At 44.1% G+C, this 20,179-nt stretch overlaps 1 protein-coding gene across 4 annotated transcripts in view; it reads right to left on the reverse strand.

The window, feature by feature from the left end:
- Positions 1 to 9,962: 9,962 nt before the first annotated feature.
- Positions 9,963 to 20,179, reverse strand: part of BTF3L4 (basic transcription factor 3 like 4) — a 37,574-nt gene continuing 27,357 nt past the window's right edge. For all 4 annotated transcript variants that reach the window (XM_056532242.1, XM_056532243.1, XM_056532245.1 and 1 more), the window contains exons 2-6: positions 19,242 to 19,302; positions 17,070 to 17,183; positions 15,795 to 15,996; positions 14,099 to 14,158; positions 9,963 to 10,368 (exon numbers count right to left, since the gene is read on the reverse strand). In XM_056532242.1, the coding sequence (XP_056388217.1) occupies positions 10,322 to 10,368; positions 14,099 to 14,158; positions 15,795 to 15,996; positions 17,070 to 17,183; positions 19,242 to 19,302 (484 nt within the window). In that variant the 3' untranslated portion in view covers positions 9,963 to 10,321. The remainder of the gene's footprint in view (positions 10,369 to 14,098; positions 14,159 to 15,794; positions 15,997 to 17,069; positions 17,184 to 19,241; positions 19,303 to 20,179) is intronic.

Consider the following 20,179-nt stretch of genomic DNA (forward strand, 5'->3'; position numbering starts at 1 on the left):
CAGAGAGGTTGAGCCGTTGCCGGTGGATACGACCTGGTTTCTACCGCCGCTGCAAGACCATCCCGCTTTGCGGCGGGCTCTGGTGAAAACCAGTAGCAACTTAGAACCGGTCCACCGACACGGTCCACGCCAATCCCTCTCTGGCACAGAGGATCCACCTCCAGCCTGCCGAATCGTGACAGCCGTGAGTGCTCTCTTCTTCTGCGTATGCGCATGCGTATCTCGGGCCGTCACTCACCTCCTACATCTCCGTGTTCTCACACCGCCGTCGGAGGCGGGGACTTGCGCGCGCTGGAGCTCTGAGATTTAAAGGGCCAGTGCGCCCTTAATTAGTGTTTGCACCTGTCCCTTCTCTATAAGTATGTGCACCTTCCTCTACCCCTTGCCGGATCCTTATGTGCCCAGTGCCCTAGTGAAAGCGTTTATTGTGTCTTGCCTTACCGTGTTCCTGACCTACCTGCTCCGTGACCTGACCTTGCTCCTGTGCCGTCTGCTTACTGACCTCTTGCTATGTCCCTGTTCTTGCTACTGTGCTGCCAACCCTAACCTTCTGCTATCCTGACTACGAGTTGCCATATTCCTCCTGTACCATGTTTTCTCCTCAGCAGCCTGTGTGGGTGAGTCATGTCAGGGTAGCGACCTGGGTGCCGCCTGTTGCAGCAAGTCCATCCCGTTTTGCATCGGGCTCTTAGATTCCGCTCCCTGACATGGCCCAAGCCATCATTCACACAGGTTCAGCGGATCTACTACCTCCTTGCCACTAACAGTAAGATCCGGCCATGGATCCCGCTTGGGTGTCTCCGCCTGATACTACGGATCTCTCGACCTTCGTGGCTCAACAGTCGCAGCAGTTAGCCCGTCAGGTGCAACAACTCAATCAGCTATCTGCCATGATGCAACAGCTTCTAGCCACCCAGCAACAGCAGCCGCAAACTGCTCCTGTGTCTCCTCCTGTGCCTGCAGCTCCTTCCGGATCCAAGCTTCGTTTACCTTTGCCTTCGAACTATGAAGGAGAGCCTAAGTTGTGTAGAGGCTTTGTGACTCAATGCACTATGCATTTGGAGCGCATGGCTGATCAGTTTCCGATGGAGCGCGCTAAAGTGGTGTTTGTGGTCAGTCTGTACGGTAAAGCCCTGGCCTGGGCTGCTCCTCTCTGGGATAGTAATGATCTGGTGTCTTCTAACCTTCAGGTTTTTCTCTCTGAATTTCGCAATGTCTTTGAAGAACCTGCACGGGGCTCCTCGGCCGAGATGGCACTTCTGAATCTCAGTCAAGGGAACTCCTCAGTAGGCGACTACTTCAATTCCGCGCTCTTGCTTCTGAACTGCAAGGATGTAGACAAAGTATGACCAATCTCTGCAATCACTGAACACCGGCTGCAACTCTGAACCAGCGACACTGATGACAAGATATACCCAGGCGGCGGGCGGCCAGCGTACTGCCATAAGGAGGCGGCGGAGCTGCGCGAGATGCTGAAGCACCGAACGAGCGTGCAGCAGAAAGGGTAACATCAAGAAACCTGGAAGACTGTACTCCCCTCACATGTGCGCCCGGCTCCCGAATCCTGCAGCGCCGCAGTCAGAGCCAGTGGACAGCAAGGTTCAACCTTACATGATCACTACTGCTCTTCCAGACCCACCAGGTCTCATGCTGCTGCAACCCTCGGAGCCGCTCCATGAACTCCACGTGGATGTTAATGCGAATCTCCCGCCAAGCCAGTCAGCAGCTGGAGAGCCCCACTGCAGCGACCGTAGGAGCTACGAAACAGCGGGAGATTCAAACGCTGAACATGGCAGTACAATGTGCGTGAGCTGCCTGGCTTCCGCAAAACATCACGTACGCCCAGCCAGTATGTGTTGGGGCGTTATATACCCCTGCCCCCTATATACAACTCCCAACACCCTGCCCAGAAGTGCGGGGGGCAGAGAATACTCCCATCTCTTGCACAAATACAGCCTGATAGGCTTAACACTTATGGTAAAGATATCCAGGGCAAAGAATTTATTCTGTTTTGTTTTCAATAAAATAAAGCGGTGGCCATTCCCACATCTCCAAGAAAATAAATGATCTGTCTTTATTGTAAAGATGGTTGCCACCTGTGATAATATTCTGAAAGGGGTTGAAGGGGTACTCCTGTGGAAAACTTTTTTTTTTTTTTAAATCAACTGGTGCCAGAAAGTTAAACAGATTTGTAAATCACTTCTATTAAAAAATCTTAATCTTTCCAGTACTTTTTAACTTTTTAGGGGCTGTATACTAAAGAGAAATCCAAAAAAGAAATGCATTTCTTCTGATGTCATGACCACAATGCTCTCTGCTGACCTCTGCTGTCCATGTTAGGAACTGTCCAGTGCAGGAAAAAATTACCATAGCAAACATATGCTGCTCTGGACAGTTCCTAAAATAGACAGCAGAGGTCAGCAGAGAGCACTGTGGTCATGACATCAGAGGAAATGCATTTCTTTTTTGTATTTCTCTTTAGTATACAACACCTAAAAAGTACTGGAAGGATTAAGATTTTTTAATAGAAGTGATTTACAAATCTGTTTAACTTTCTGGCACTAGTTGATTTAAAAAAAAAAAAAAAAAAAAGTTTTCCATGGGAGTACCCCTTTAACGGATCCTGGCAGTCTTAGCACAGTGCACCTTACCTGGCATGCTGCAGGTAGTGTTGTTTAGTTCTTATCATTACTGCCAAACAATGCAGTTTCCCAGTTTATCCACAAGGTGGTGCTGTTATCCTTTGTAAAGCTGACAGCAGTATATGATCAGTTTCACACTTAGGATAGGTTTCCACACAGGGTTTTTTCTAGCATTTTATTTGGAATACTGACGCAGCAGTTTTTGAGCCAAAGTCAGAAGTGGATCCAGTATGAAGGAGAAGTATAAATTCTTCCATTATATGTCCCATTACTTTTTAATACACTTCTGACTTTGGCTCAGAAACTGCAGCGGCAGATATCCCCCCCCCCCCCCCCAAAAAAAAAAAGCTGAAAAAAACAAAACCTTTGTGGAGAACTAGCCTAAGTGTAAAACTGATCATTTATTACATTATACAAGTAGGTATTAACTGATATTGGTTCTGTATCATCAGTCTGTTTACTGATATTGGTTCTGTATCATCAGTGCATTAACTGATATTGGTTCTGTATCATCAGTGCATTTACTGATATTGGTTCTGTATCATCAGTGCATTTACTGATATTGGTTCTGTATCATCAGTCTGTTTACTGATATTGGTTCTGTATCATCAGTGCGTTTACTGATATTGGTTCTGTATCATCAGTGCGTTTACTGATATTGGTTCTGTATCATCAGTGTATTAACTGATATTGGTTCTGTATCATCAGTCTGTTTACTGATATTGGTTCTGTATCATCAGTGCGTTTACTGATATTGGTTCTGTATCATCAGTGTATTAACTGATATTGGTTCTGTATCATCAGTCTGTTTACTGATATTGGTTCTGCATCATCAGTGCGTTTACTGATATTGGTTCTGTATCATCAGTGTATTAACTGATATTGGTTCTGTATCATCAGTCAGTTTACTGATATTGGTTCTGTATCATCAATGCATTTACTGATATTGGTTCTGTATCATCAGTGCACTTACTGATATTGGTTCTGTATCATCAGTGCATTTACTGATATTGGTTCTGTATCACCAGTGAATTTACTGATATTGGTTCTTTATCATCAGTGCACTTACTGATATTGGTTCTGTATCATCAGTGCACTTACTGATATTGGTTCTGTATCATCAGTGTATTAACTGATATTGGTTCTGTATCATCAGTGTATTAACTGATATTGGTTCTGTATCATCAGTGCATTTACTGATATTGGTTCTGTATCATCAGTGTATTAACTGATATTGGTTCTGTATCATCAGTGCATTTACTGATATTGGTTCTGTATCATCAGTGCATTTACTGATATTGGTTCTGTATCACCAGTGAATTTACTGATATTGGTTCTGTATCATCAGTGCATTTACTGATATTGATTCTGTATCATCAGTGCATCTACTGATATTGGTTCTGTATCATCAGTGCATTTACTGATATTGGTTCTGTATCACCAGTGCATCTACTGATATTGGTTCTGTATCATCAGTGCATTTACTGATATTGGTTCTGTATCATCAGTGCATTTACTGATATTGGTTCTGTATCACCAGTGAATTTACTGATATTGGTTCTGTATCATCAGTGCATTTACTGATATTGGTTCTGTATCATCAGTGCATTTACTGATATTGGTTCTGTATCATCAGTGCATTTAGTGACATTGATGAGAAGGAAAAAAAAACTAAACTGCAAAAATAAATAGGCAAAAAAGTTGAAAAGTGTCCTTAAGATCAAATCCGCCACTATGAGCAGCCACACAGGGGGCCTGCGAGTCGCCGAGTCCACTCAGACAGATGACAGAGTACACTGCACATGCGCAGTGCACTCAGACATTGCGGCTGCTCTGCGATGTCAGAGTGGACTCGGCAACTCGCAGGCCCCCTGTGTGGCTTCTTCTAGCGGCAGATTCCCGCTGCGAGCAGGCCAGGGGCGGGCGAGGCGGTGGGGTGGCAACAACTGGAGGCACAAAATGGGTTGGGTCACCGGCAGATTTGCAGCGTGAAATACCCTTACACTGACACACTAGCCTATAGCTGGACCTCACAGGCCTCCATACTTGGCAGACATCAGCTGGCCTCCTGCTGCCATGGCCACCATCAGAACACCATGATTGCATCACAGGGTCACCGACTGGGGACAGGGGGAGTCCCCTCCCCCATCAATCCTATAGATGCCGTGGCCAGCGTGATCTTGGTGGCTGTGATTGACAGCCAGATTCCACCGCCAACCTGCAGGATATCAGTAGAACATATGCATACGTCCTACGTCCTATTGCAGGAAAATGTCGCCAGATAGGACGTATTTATATTTCATATAGTGTTAAGGGGATAAACATATTTAGGTATTTTTTGGGGATGTTTTTTCTAATTTTCCATTTTACTATCTATACTTAAAAAAATTCTGAAAGCTTGCAGTTTCCATTCTGATCACTAGGCCCAAAACAAAATTGAGACTTCCTGCTCTGTACAGATGACTTTCCACCAATTTCCTCATCATCAACCGCAGCACAGACAGAATTACAGCAAAAGGCAACACCAGAATTTACATAAGACAACAATCACAAAAGCTGACACTTAGAGCTTAGCCTTCCCCTCCTTGATGAATGACCTGAGCACAGGTCACAGAACATGCAGAGAAAACTCTCCTCTTCAAAGGAATAGAATATGGGGCAGTCTATTTTTGCCTACATCCATGGGGCTTGCTGTAAAGCATATCTAAAAATAATATTGTTCAAAAACAGCCTAGGCACGAGGGTTGCACCCATAACAATGTATTTAAAAATGACAAATAAAAGTCAGAAAATAGGAGTTTAGGGACAAAGGTTTCAGCACATGGTCTTATTTGGTTAAAAAAAAACATCTTAGTGATGAAGTCACACGTAAAACTAACACCTAACTTGGCTTAAAGGGGTACTCCGCCCCTGGCATCTTATCCCCTATCCAATGACATCCCGCCATCATTACTGCACAGCGCGAGTTCGTACTGTGCGTAATGACAGGCGATACAGGGGCCGGAGCAGCGTGACGTCATGGCTCCGCCCCTCATGACATCACAGCCCGTCCCCTTAATGCTAGTCTATGGCAGGGGGCGTGACGACCGCCATGCCCCCTCCCATAGACTTGTATTGACGGGGGCGTGCCGTGACGTAACAAGGGGCGGAGCCGTGACGTAACGATGCTCCGGTCCCTGTATTGCCCGTCATTACGTGCAGAGCGATCTCGCTCTGCGCAGTAATGATAGCGGGGTGCTGCAGCAGCGATCCCCGGGGTCCCCAGCAGCAGGACCCCGGCGATCTGACATCTTATCTCCTATCCTTTGGATAGGGGATAAGATGTCTAGGGGTGGAGTACCCCTTTAAGACTGCCATTTTCTTTCTCTCACTGAGAGCAATTAAAGATTGAATTGGATTTCTGCATGCTCGTGAAAGGGAGAGGCACAGAAACTGCTGCAGGAACTCTGCATCATGTGACTATATAATTACACCGTGCACAAGGGGCTCCACCCAGCAAAATATCATCAAGACAAATGCTCTTTGAATTTGCATCAAAACGAAGAACACTGTAGATAAACCCTCACTAGCCACTTTATTAGGTACACCTTGCTAGTCCCAGGTTGGACCCCTTTTGTCTTCATCCTTCATGGCATACTTTTTACAAGGTGCTGAAAACATTCCTCAGAGACTTTGCTCCATATAGACATGATGACATCACACAGTTCCTTTATATGGACATGATGACATCACACAGTTCCTTTATATGGACATGATGACATCACACAGTTCCTTTATATGGACATGACGACATCACACAGTTTCTCCATATGGACATGATGACGTCACACAGTTCCCCCATATGGACATGATGACATCACACGATTCCTCCATATGGACATGATGACATCACACAGTTCCTCCATATAGACATGATGACATCACACAGTTCCCCCATATGGACATGATGACATCACACAGCCCCTCCATATGAACATGATGACATCACACGGCTCCTCCATATGGACATGATGACATCACACGGTTCCTCCATATGGACATGATGACATCACACAGCTCCTCCATATGGACATGATGACATCACACAGTTCCTCCATATGGACATGATGACATCACACAGTTCCTCCATATAGACATGATGACATCACACAGTTCCTCCATATAGACATGATGACATCACAGTTTCTCCATATGGACATGACATCACAGTTCCTCCATGTAGACATCATGACATCACACAGTTCCTCCATATGGACATGATGACATCACACAGTTCCTCCATATAGACATGATGACATCACAGTTTCTCCATATGGACATGATGACATCACAGTTTCTCCATATGGACATGATGACATCACACAGTTCCTCCATATGGACATGACATCACAGTTCCTCCATGTAGACATCATGACATCACACAGTTCCTCCATATGGACATGACGACATCACAGTTTCTCCATATAGAGATGACGACATCACACAGTTCTTCCATATGGACATGATGACATCACACAGTTCCTCCATATAGACATGACGACATCACACAGTTCCTCCATATGGACATGACGACATCACACAGTTCCTCCATATGGACATGATGACATCACACAGTTCCTCCATATGGACATGATGACATCACAGTTGCTCCATATGGACATGATGACATCACAGTTGCTGAATATTTGTTGGATCCATGATGGAATGGATATAGTCAGTAACAATACTCATGTGTTGTGTTTATACCAGGATCAATTGATACTAAGGGGCCCAAAGTGTGCCAAAAAAAAAAAAACCTCGCCCAGCACACACCATTATACTGAACCACGTAAACTAGGATGGAATTGACCCATGTTTTCATGTTTATACCAAATTCTGGCCCTTCCTTCTAAATGTTGCAAGAATGGAGACTCCTCAGACCAGAAAACGTTCCTCCAGTTTTGGTGCCTGTGTGAATTGTAGTCTGTTTCCTGTTCTTAGCTGACAGGTGAGGTACCCAGGGTGGTCTTTTGCTACTGTAGCCCATCCACTTTAAGACTATATTCTGCATACCTTGGGTGTAACCAGCGATTGAGTTACTGTTAATATCATTACTAACCAGTTTGCCCATTCTCCTCTGACCAGGCATTTTCAACCACACAACTGCCGCTCACTGGATATTTTCAGACCATTCACTGTAAAGTCGAGATGGTTGTGTGTGAAAATTCCAATAAATCATTAGTGTCCGAAAATACTCAGACCAACCAGTCTGGCACAGTCACTTAAATCCCTGCCACCCTTCTGATGCTCAATTTTAACTTTAGCAAGTTGTCCTGACCACGTCTACATGCCTAAATACATTGAGTTGCTACCATATGATTGGCTGATTAGCTATTTGTTAGCAAGCAACTGAATAGCTTTACATAAAGTGGCCATGCTGTAAAGGAGTGTTTCTCACGTTATGAAGCAGGCCCATCCACTGATCATACCCAATAGATTTGGCACAACCGCCAAGGAAGTTTTCACAAAAGTGACAAGAGTGCACAGTCTTTTCCCTGGCTGCCCACAACCTCTTGTTTAGCAACATTAAAAGGGGTACTCCGGTAAGAAACTTTTTTTTTTTTTTCCTTCATCATCATCATCATCAACAACTGGTGCCAGAAAGTTAAACAGATTTGTAAATTACTTCTATTAAAAAAAATTCTTAATTCTTCCAGTACTCTTAGCTGCTGAATACTACAGAGGAAATTCTTTTTTTGGAACACAGAGCTCTCTGCTGACAGCATATGTTTTCTATGGGGATTTTCTCCTACTCTGGACAGTTCTTAAAATGGACAGAGATGTCAGCAGAGAGCACTGTGTTCGTGATGTCAGCAGAGAGCTCTGTGTTCGTGATGTCAGCAGAGAGCTCTGTGTTCCAAAAAGAAAATAATTTCCTCTGTAGTATTCAACAGCTAATAAGTACTGGATGGATTAAGTTTTAAGAGAAGTAATTAATAAATCTGTTTAACTTTCTGGCACCGGTTGATTTAAAAAAAAAAAGTTTTCCACTGGAGTACCCCTTTAAGTCAGTGCATACTTATTTTAATGTTACAGAGTGAACAAGACAAATGAAAGGTAAAATGGGCAACATTTCACAAATGTCCATTAGAGTTGGTGAGACCCAATATGCAGTCTATTGCAGTTTTTCCTAACCAGGGTGCCTCCAGCTGTTGCAAAACTACAACTCCCAGCATGCCCAGACAGCCAATGGCTGTCCGGGCATGCTGGGAGTTTTAGTTTTGCAACAGCTGGAGGCACTCTGGTTGGGAAAAACTGGTCTATTGTGTGATGCTCCAGAAGAAATAATTTAAAGGGGTACTCCATTGGGAGGGGGAGAGATTAACAACTGGTGTTAGAAAGTTATACAGATAAGTTAATTACTTCTATTTAAAAACCTTAATCCTTCCAGTACTTATCAGCTGCTGTCTGCTCCAGAGAAAGTTGTGTTCTTTCCAGCCAGACCACAGTGCTCTCTGCTGCCACCTCCGTCTGTGTCAGGAACTGTCCAGAGCAAGATAGGTTTGCTATGGGGGATTTTCTCCTATTCTGGACAGTTCCTGACATGGACAGAGGAGTCAGCAGAGAGCACTGTGGTCAGACTGGAAAGAACTACACAACTTCCTCTGGAGCAGACAGCAGCTGATAAGTACTGGAAGGATTAAGATTTTGAAATAGAAGTAATTTAGAAATCTACATAACTTTTTGGCACAAGTTGATTTGAAAACATTTGTTTTCCCACCGGAGTACCCCTTTAAGAAACCCTTTCATGAAGTAAAGGGGGTTGCCAGCCCTCAAACTGCTTCCCTTTTGTCCTAGGATGTACAGTATGTTGCTTATTTTTATTCAAATAAATTGTGCTAAGCTGAAACACCAGACACAGCCCATGTCTCAGTGACAGACCCTTGATTTTTACCTAGGGATTATCCATGGATAGAAAAACTATTTCTATTAACAGCACCACTTCTGTTCTCAGGTTGTGTGTGGCATGACAACACGGCTACATTCATTTCAATGCAACTTAGTTGTATTGAGCAGAGCTGTTTTTGAAGAAATCGCCATTTTTTCCAAATCATGGATAACCCCTTTAGGCAGCATTTCCCAAACAGTGCCTCCAGCTGTTGCAAAACTACAACTCCCAGCATGCCCAGACAGCCAAAGGCTGTCCGGGCATGCTGGGACTTGTAGTTTTGCAACAGCTGGAGACCCGCTGTTAGGAAAACACTGCCCTAAAAAGGCACTTACATATCCCAAACCTGACCCCTTACACCTGGCTGTATAATTTAGGGAAATCAAAATAAAAACATTGAAACAAGTGTTTTATTTCTACTGAAGGGAGACGGAGGACAAGAAAATAACGTGTTACTTGAGCTTTCTGCTCACCGAATGGCACCGCAGAGCGAACACAAAATGTTGCGTTTATTTTATTTTTTTCCAGTCTCTCCGAAAGAGGGGCAAGTCCTGGGAGGAAAAGTGCAAAACGCAAAATAAACAGCAAGAAAAATGCTGCAGTAGCATTGTTAAAATACAAAATATTTATATTATGGAGCTATTAACACGTGATGTTTCATGGTAAAACTTTGGAACCACACAGCTGATTTTCAATTCTGTTTTGTTAAAATCAAGTCCATGTTATCCTCCAAAAGTTTGCAACAGGTATTTCAATTTGCTTCGTTTTTCGACGCTTCATCAAAATTCTCTACAAGTTCTGCAGGAGAAAAAAAAAAAAAAAAGTTAATTTCGTCATTTAGGCTTTTAGATCGAAGATCTGGCTTAGGTCTTCGATTTGGCTTTACTACTCAGATCTTAACGTGGGTAATCTGCTAAACCCCCTTAAGGAACACGGGTTTTAAGTTTTTATACTTTCATTTTTTCCTCATCACCTTCTAAAAATCATAACACTTTAAATTTTGAACCTACAGACTCCTATGAGGCTTATTTTTTTGCACCACTAATTGTACTTTGTAATGACATCAATCATTTGACCACAAAATTTATGACGAACCCAGAAAAAAAAAAAATATATATATATATATTTGATATTTGTGGTGCAAGATTGGAGAAAATTAATGTCATTTTGTAACTTTTGGGAGCTTCAGATTCTACGCAGTGCACTTTTCTGTAAAAATGACAACATACCGTATATACTCGAGTATAAGCCGAGTTTTTCAGCACGATTTTTCGTGCTGAAAACACCCCCCTCGGCTTATACTCGAGTGAACTCCCCCACCCGCAGTGGTCTTCAACCTGCGGACCTCCAGAGGTTTCAAAACTACAACTCCCAGCAAGCCCGGGCAGCCATCGGCTGTCCGGGCTTGCTGGGAGTTGTAGTTTTGAAACCTCCGGAGGTCCGCAGGTTGAAGACCACTGCGGCCTTCAACATCATCCAGCCCCCTCTCACCCCCTTTAGTTCTGAGTACTCACCTCCGCTCGGCGCTGGTCCGGTCCTGCAGGACTGTCCGGTGAGGAGGTGGTCCGGTGGGATAGTGGTTCCGGGCTGCTATCTTCACCGGGGAGGCCTCTTCTAAGCGCTTCGGGCCCGGCCTCAGAATAGTCACGTTGCCGTGACAACGACGCAGAGGTGCGTTCATTGCCAACGTAATTCTGCGTCATTGTCAAGGCAACGCCTCTATTCCGGGCCGGAAGCGCGGAGAAGAGGCGCCCCCGGTGAAGATAGCAGCCCGGACCACCTCCTCACCGGACCACCTCCTCACCGGACAGCCCTGCAGGACCGGACCAGCGCCGAGCGGAGGTGAGTACTCAGAACTAAAGGGGGTGAGAGGGGGCTGGATGATGTTGAAGGCCGCAGTGGTCTTCAACCTGCGGACCTCCGGAGGTTTCAAAACTACAACTCCCAGCAAGCCCGGACAGCCGATGGCTGCCCGGGCTTGCTGGGAGTTGTAGTTTTGAAACCTCTGGAGGTCCGCAGGTTGAAGACCACTGAGGGCGAATGATGAGAAGAGGATGATGAAGGGTGGGGGTGTGGGGATGATGAAGGGGGGTGGGGATGATGAAGGGGGGGGGGTGTGGGATGATTACAAGGGGATGATGAAGGGGGGATGTGTGGGATGATAAGGGGATGATGAAGGGGGGATGTGCGGGATGATAAGGGGATGATGAAGGGGGGATGTGTGGGATGTGTGGGATGTGTGGGATGATGACAAGGGGATGATGATGAGGATGTTAATGACGGGTCTGGATGATGACAGGGGGGGATGAGGTATTTCCCACCCTAGGCTTATACTAGAGAGAGAGATAGAGATAGAGAGATAGAGAGAGAGATAGAGAGATAGAGAGATAGATAGAGAGAGAGATAGAGAGATAGAGAGAGAGAGAGATAGAGAGAGATAGAGAGAGAGAGAGAGATAGAGAGAGAGATAGAGAGAGAGATAGAGAGAGAGATAGAGAGAGAGATAGAGAGAGAGATAGAGAGATAGAGAGAGAGATAGAGAGAGAGATAGAGAGAGAGATAGATAGATAGAGATAGATAGATAGAGATAGATAGAGATAGATAGATAGATATATAGATATATAGATATGTATATATATAGGTTATGATTTTTTTTCCAGAACACAAAATCAAACTAGATGAACGAAAATTAATACGTTTAAAATTGTCATATTCTGACCCCGAGGGCTAATTTTTTTTGCGCCACGATCTGAAGTTTTTAGCGCTACCATTTCTGCTGTTTTCATCAGACTTTTTGATTGCTGTTTATACATTTTTTTATGGTATAAAAAGTAACAAAAAATACACAATTTTGGACTTGGGAATTTTTTTTATGCGTACGCCATTGACCATGCGGATTAACTATATATTTTTAGAGTTTAGACATTTACGCACGCGGCGATACCACATGTTTATTTTTTGTTTTATTTACACAGTTTTTTTTAGGTGCTTTTTTTATGTGGTTTTTTATGTGATACAAACTTTTATTAGGGGAGGGGTTAAATCATCTTTATTAACTTTTTTTCCCTTTTTTGTTTGCAATGTTAAAGCTCCCATAAGGTATATAACATGCAATACACTGATCTCTCACACTGATCAATTTTTTTCCATTGCATAGCATTGATCAGTGTTATTGCTGCTTGACTGCTCCTGTCTGGATGTCAGGCTAAGGAGCAGTCATTCGGTGATCCGACGCTGAAGAGGCACGTAAGGGACCCTCCTCGTGCATCCTAGCTGATCGGTGAAACCACGATGGTCCCAATTAGCCTGACAGAGCTGCCGTGAGTGCATTTTTGTAACTTTAGACACGGCGATAGACTTAAATAGCACGCAACCCAGCGATCAGTGACGCCCGCTATTAGCCACCCGGTCCCGGCCTTTGCTAGAGGCCGGGGCCGACCAGCTATGACGCAGGGTCACGGCGTGATCCCGCGTTATAGAAATGGAGCGGGCGCAGGGTGTCCTTAAAGGGGTACTTCGCCCCTAGACATCTTATCCCCTATCCAAAGGATAGGGGATAAGATGTCAGATCGCCGGGGTCTCGCTGCTGGGGACCCCGGGGATCACTGCTGCAGCACCCCGCCATCATTACTGCGCAGAGCGAGATCACTCTGCACGTAATGACGGGCAATACAGGGGCCGGAGCATCGTTATGTCACGGCTCCGCCCCCCGTGACGTCACGGCACGCCCCCGTCAATACATGTCTATTGGAGGGGGCGTGGTGGTCGTCACGCCCCCTGCCATAGACTTGCATTAAGGGGACGGGCAGTGATTTCATGAGGGGCGGAGCCATGACGTAACGATGCTCCGGCCCCTGTATCGCCCATCATTACGCACAGAGCGAACTCTCTCTGTGCAGTAATGATGGAGGGGTGTCGCAGCGGCGATTTAACATCTTATCCCCTATCCTTTGGCTAGGGGATAAGATGCCAGGGGCGGAGTACCCCTTTAAGGAGATAAAGAGTACCTTTCATGAACTTGTTAAATTTTATAATCCTCCCATTTTTTAGCCTTTATTTTATAAGCCTTTATTTTTATTATTTGTTAGTTTTCTACCTTGATATTGCTCTGTATTTTCTGCTCTGTCAGATTCACAGACTGGGAAGGGGCGTTCCCCAGCAGGCGTGACATCATCTGAAGCCATACAGGGGAGAACTTCCTCCCTCACTCTTCTACACACAGCCCACAGCAGTTCAGTTTGAACTGCATCTCCACTAGCTGTATAATGTACTATCTGCTGCCCAGCACATGAAACATGATCCTGATAGAAATGGGAGGGGAGCAGCCAGGGAGAACTAAAGATAAGGTGTGATATGACCTCCCACCAGGAGCATGGTCATCTGAGATGGACAGAAGCATTTCACCTAAAGACAATGCCTAAGTGACTAATCTTACTAAAGTGAACACATTTGTATATATTTAAGGACAGATAATTTCATAAGATCGTTAAATTCTTACTAAGCTTTACATATGTAAAATGTTACTTACCAGGGACGTCATCATCCTCCTCTTCTATGTCCTCTGGTTTAGGCACCTTACTGTCCAATACTATAAAACAATCAGGAGAGAGAGACTCAATTACATTGCATAGGTTTTTATTATAACCCTGGGCGGACACTACTTGGCATTCTGGTTCTGCCTGTTTGTGTCTCCTCCTAAAAACAGGAGGGTGATTAACTCAGACATGTAATGAATTCTGCAGACAGTTGTCTAAGGCCTACTAGCATTCCCTGTATTTGCAGCCCCACGCACAGCTATTCACAGCTAAGAATAACCAATGGAGGCAGCGTAGTCTCCTGCAGCTGCTGGTTATTTTTACACCACACAGCTGTAGTTTTTGGCCAGATACAGAACTAAAAAGAGTAAGAAACAAAACAATCAGCGTAAAAAACCTAACAAGGAAGACATGTTTAGCTGGATCAAAAGGAGCTTACATTTTACAAGGAATGTTACAAATTCTTTATAGCTGCAGTGGCACTGTTAAAAGTACTTTTTGAAACTTTAATAAAAATGTTTAAATATACAGTCAGTTCCATAAATATTGGGACAGACAATTCTAAAATTTTTGGCTCTATACACCATCACAATGGATTTGAAATGAAACAAAGATGTGCTTTAACTGCAGATTGTCAGCTTTAATCTGAGGGTATTTACATCCAAATCAAGTGAACAGTGTAGGAATTATCACAGTTTGCATATGTGCCTCCCACTTGTTAAGGGACCAAAAGTAATGGGACAATTTGCTTCTCAGCTGTTCCATGACAAGGTGTGTTATTCCCTCATTATCCCAATTACAATGAGCAGATAAAAGGTCTAGAGTTCATTTCAAGTGTGCTATTTGCATTTGGAATCTGTTGCTGTCAACTCTCAAGATGAGATTCAAATAGCTGTCAGAGAAGCCATCATTAGGCTGAAAAAACAAAACAAACCCATCAGTGAGATAGCCAAAACGTTAGGCGTGCCCAAAACAACTGTTTGGAACATTCTTAAAAAGAAGGAACGCACCGGTGTGCTCAGCAACACCAAAAGACCCGGAAGACCATAGGAAAACAACTGTGGAGGATGAGTGAAGAATTATTTCCCTGGTGAAGAAAACCCCTTCACAACAGTTGGCCAGATGAAGAACACTCTCCAGGAGGTAGGTGTATGTGTGTCAAAGTCAACAATCAAGAGATGCACAGATTTTTCTGCTGCAAATTTCAATGTAAACTCAGTGACTGAACAAAGCTTGAAATCCTGCGCAGAATACTGTACGTGTGAATACACCCTAAAGGGGTCAGACCACTGCAATCTGACATTTCCTCTATTCCCAGGATAAGCACTTTTAACCTAGAATACCCCTGTAATTTGTAGCTTCAGTAACAAGTATGGCCGAATCTCCAACCAGAGTGTAGATGGAAGATGCAGCTTGGAGTGGGCAGCCACCTAAGTAACGGTACAATGCTGGAGGCTTTTCTGCACTAGAGCTGTCTCATGCATACATACTGTCTCATTCATACTACCATCAGTCGGCTAGAGCCTGCTGTAAAGCGCCACTTACTACTGGGGTCTCAGAACAAATCTCTGAAATTCTAATTCTTCTATTTGATTTGCTAAATTTTTAGATGATTTTAGTCACAATACATTTACCAGCTTATAATTCTTTTATATCAGAAATTGTTTGCATCTATTTCTGGATTCTTACCCTGGCGGGGGAACTGTTCGGCTAGCTTGCGGAGACTTGTGAGGCTGTCGGCTCCCAGTTGACTTAGGATACCTGGGAGCATTTCTGTGATCTGCTTGACTTCTGCATGACCAGTGATTGCAAATGTGTTGGCAGAGAGGGAAGCTTGAACCTTGGGGTTGTTGAAGTGGATAACTGTGCCGTCGTCTTTAATCATATTAACCTGTAGCATAAATCCATTTCAATGATTGTAAAAACAACAAATTAATAAATAGATAAAATATAAAAAAAGACTGAGGAACTACTAAAATAGCCTCCAAACCATCATTGTGTGCCTATCATGTAGTACTGCTTACACCATAACATGATGTTCACGTCTCGTAAACATTTAACAGTGTTTGCTAACCAGGGGGCCTCCAGCTGATGCAGAAACTGGTTGGGAAACATAGATTTTATCATATTCAATAGTAGAAAGAAAAAAACTCGGCACTGCTTCCTTAATTATTAGCACCTGATATCCAATGCCTCTGCTGGCTCAACCACGTCTGATGGTGCTCACTGGTAATAGCAAAGTCCAATGCAAATAATCCGTAGAGAAGAGAAAAAGAAACCAGGGCAACTCACCAATTACTTAAACTTCAAGCTTCTTTATTAATCCATGAAGGGTATAAACTGTGCAAGACACGGGTGGACAGACAACAGGGGGACGTTCGTTCGGGGCTACGGTGCCGTTTCGCAAGATATGCTTCAACTGGGCCAGTTGAAGCATATCTTGCGAAACGGCACCGTAGCCCCGAACGAACGTCCCCCTGTTGTCTGTCCACCCGTGTCTTGCACAGTTTATACCCTTCATGGATTAATAAAGAAGCTTGAAGTTTACGTAATTGGTGAGTTGCCCTGGTTTCTTTTTCTCTTCTCTACGGATTATAGATTTTATCATTCTGGTTAGGAGGAATATTTCCAATAGCAGAACACATGTCCAACATATAAAGAAAAGGAAAAGTCTCATGAAGGACAATGTATCCCCTTTCCAAAGGCGTCTGGTCGCAGTGGTACTCCTGTATCTCCAGCTTTCCCATAGAAATGAATGGAGGGAGGGTGTGCGCCAACACCTGCTCCATGCAGAAGAAGAGCTGGAGCGCCGTACAGAAGATCACATGGGGTCAGAGCAGTCGGACCCCCCACGATCAGACACTTATCCCCCAGCATTTGGACAGTGGATAAACTGTTCTACATGAGACTTCTCCGTTAATATCATAATGGAGCTCGATTCTCCCTAAATCTGTCACAACTTACCTCCTCAATTCCAGCAATGTTATTTACTGCCAGTTTCTTGAGGGAGCTCTGAAGTTTCTTGTCATCTGCTGTTGCCGTTCTGTGCACAACCTTCTTCTTTCTGCGGGCTGTTCCCTAGAGAGAGGTAAAATATCACATTAGAATCCTCTGCGAATTAGACGTCATCTATGGCTGTAAACCCGAGTGTTTGGTCACAATCAATGATGCTTATCACATCTCACTGGGTTTCAATCAACAGTGATTGCTGGAAAAGTTCTTCTAAAGGACAAACACTGACGAAGAAGCCATAAATGTCTGATCAGTGGGGGAGCCAGTGAGCTTGTGCTAACAATCAACGAGCTGCTGCCCATTCACCGCGCTCATCAGTGGGGGTTACCTAAGAACAGACCCCCACAAAACACAGATGAACATTGATGTTTTATTACCGGAAAACGGCACCAAATAAAGCTCCACTTTATATAATAAATATTTTTGTAAGTAATATGACGCATTGCAGAGCTGAGGAAATCCACTTTAGGAGCAACAGACTTGTTCTATTTAGGGATGTCCCGATACAATTTTTTTTTTTTTAAGACCGTGTAGGAAGTATTACTTTACTGAGAGAGTAGTGGATGCATGGAATAGCCTTCCTGCAGAGATGGTTGCTGCAAATACAGTGAAGGAGTTTAAACATACATGGGATAAGCATAAGGCCATAAGGACGGGAGCATTTAAAAAAAACAAAACAAAACTGACCTCTATCACTTTATGCATTAATTAATAACTATGGGATGCTTTTATAAATTTGATTCAGATAGTTTTTTCGTGACATTCTACTTTGTTAGTGGTAAATTTTCATCGATACTTGCATCATTTCACATGCACAATATGTTAACTGTGTATATGTAGTGTTTTACTCTATTATGTAGTAGTGTAATGTATTTAGGGTACAGTCACACAGGCGGGTTCACAGTGAGTTTTCTGCTGGGAGTTTGAACTACAGTGGAAAATTTGCAGCAGCTCAAACTTGTAGAAGGAAACCCACTGTAAACCCGCCGTTGTGAATGTACCTTTTGCAACTGATGCAACTTTTAGTAGGCAACAGTAAAGATCACTTACCAGCGATTTTCACTGCAGCCTTTTCCACTGCCGCATTTTCTGCCCGCACTCCTCCTGCCACTGATGTCCACATTGCCTCTCCGATGCTGCCAGATAAGCCGGCCACACTCTCCTCCCCCCCCGGACTTCAATTGGTGGGCACAGCGGGGGAAATTTACTCTAACCTCCCGCCCCCTAACCCCCCTCCCCAACTGCCATTGGTCGGTCAGTCCTGATCGACCAATGGTAGGGGGGCATATTGCTGCATCAGGATATAGGTGGTATTGTTCAGTACTGTTTACAACTGCATTGGGAATTGTGCCTACTTGAGGGTGTGCTGTTCAGCCCCATCTAGTGGTTGGGTAGCCCAATCTTATCCTGTAATATAATTTTGTATTGTCATATTTGTTTAATAAAGCTATTCATGATCTTTCTACATTTGGGTGTGCCATCTACATATATGGTTTGGTTTTTTTTCTGTTCCATGATATCATTTGGACACCACATTTAGCACCCTGGTTTATTGCATATGTACTTTTGGCAGCGCCCCATCTATTTGTTTTACATTGATGTCTGAATTAATGTCCAATTCTTTGTTCCCCGTTGAAATAAGCAAATACCTCAGTTGCTTGGGAAGCTGCGAGAGGACACGGACTTCTACTGAGTATACATGTTTGACCATTAAAGGGGTATTCCAGGGATAATAACGTATCCACTATTCACAGGAGAAGAGAGATACCTGTCTAACCACAGGTGGTCCAAACTCTGGGACCCCTAAAGTTTGTGAATAGGAGATAAATATAAGTAGGATTGGATTGCGGGTGTCCAACCGATGGGACCTCCCAAGATCTCCATAACTGGGTCCCGAAACTCCTGTTGGAGCAGGGGGTTGCACGCCATTCATTGTCTACAGGAGCAGCCAGAGAAAAGTGAGGACTGTAATCCGCGATCTTCACCAAAAAACACAAGAAACGCGCACTCACGACTGATACCCCATTCCACGGACAATTCCTTTAAGTATTTTTCACCAATGTAGTAGTGAAAGGATTCACCCCAAACCCCCCCCCCCCCCCCCCAAATTACATTAATACTAACCTTACCACCTATCCGGACCTGAGCTTGAAGTTTTGCTAGTTTTTCTTGATTCATAATGGATCTGAAATGAAAAACATAAATAAACTAAATGAAATTATGAATGCACTGAACAAACTTTTTCCTATTTCTCTAGGTCTATAAAACAACAACAGGGGTATTGGTGGAGGCGAATTCATAAATATGTCTCCAAATGGGGAAGGGGGGATAAACTAAGCACCACGGCAATACATTTGTTGCATCTCCTCTAGTTTTATGCCATCTAAATTTAAGAGGTTATCTAGTTGAGTGTGAACGCAGTCCTGCAGCAACTAAAAGTTCCCATAGAGTTCCAATAGCTTTGCTTCGAATAACAGCAGTCGGGAGGTGCCCATGTACATGACACTTGGCCGGTCCGGCTTAAGCTGGTAGGATTGACCGGCTTATGACCTATGGGCACTTTAAAGGGGTACTCCACTGCCCCAGAGTTTGGAACATTTTGTTCCGAATGTTGGGTGCGGGCTGCAGGGGTCGTGATGTCACGGCCATGCCCCCTCAATGCAAGTCTATGGGAGGGGGCGTGGCGGTGCCACGCCCCCTCCCATAGACTTGCATTGAGGGGTGTGGCCGTGACATCATGACCCCCACAGCCCGCACCCAGCGTTTGGAACAAAATGTTCCAAACTCTGGGGCAGTGGAGTACCCCTTTGAAGGCAAATGTTAGAGGTGGTTGTCAGCCCATAAAAATCTATGACTCTGGGTTAAACGTACAATGTTTTATCAGGAATATACAGCTCACTCTCTAAACCCCAAAAAACTGTGAACAATAATAATAATTGAGTGACCCCCCAATAATGATGGATAGTGACAGCTGTACAAGTATACATGCCATCTCCAGTTCAGCCAGGGATGAATGGAAGGCACAGAAGCCGCTACTACGGAAGACGCTGACGCCAGCATTC

Source organism: Hyla sarda, chromosome 7 (genome assembly GCF_029499605.1).
Source record: "Hyla sarda isolate aHylSar1 chromosome 7, aHylSar1.hap1, whole genome shotgun sequence".
Lineage (NCBI taxonomy): Eukaryota > Metazoa > Chordata > Amphibia > Anura > Hylidae > Hyla > Hyla sarda.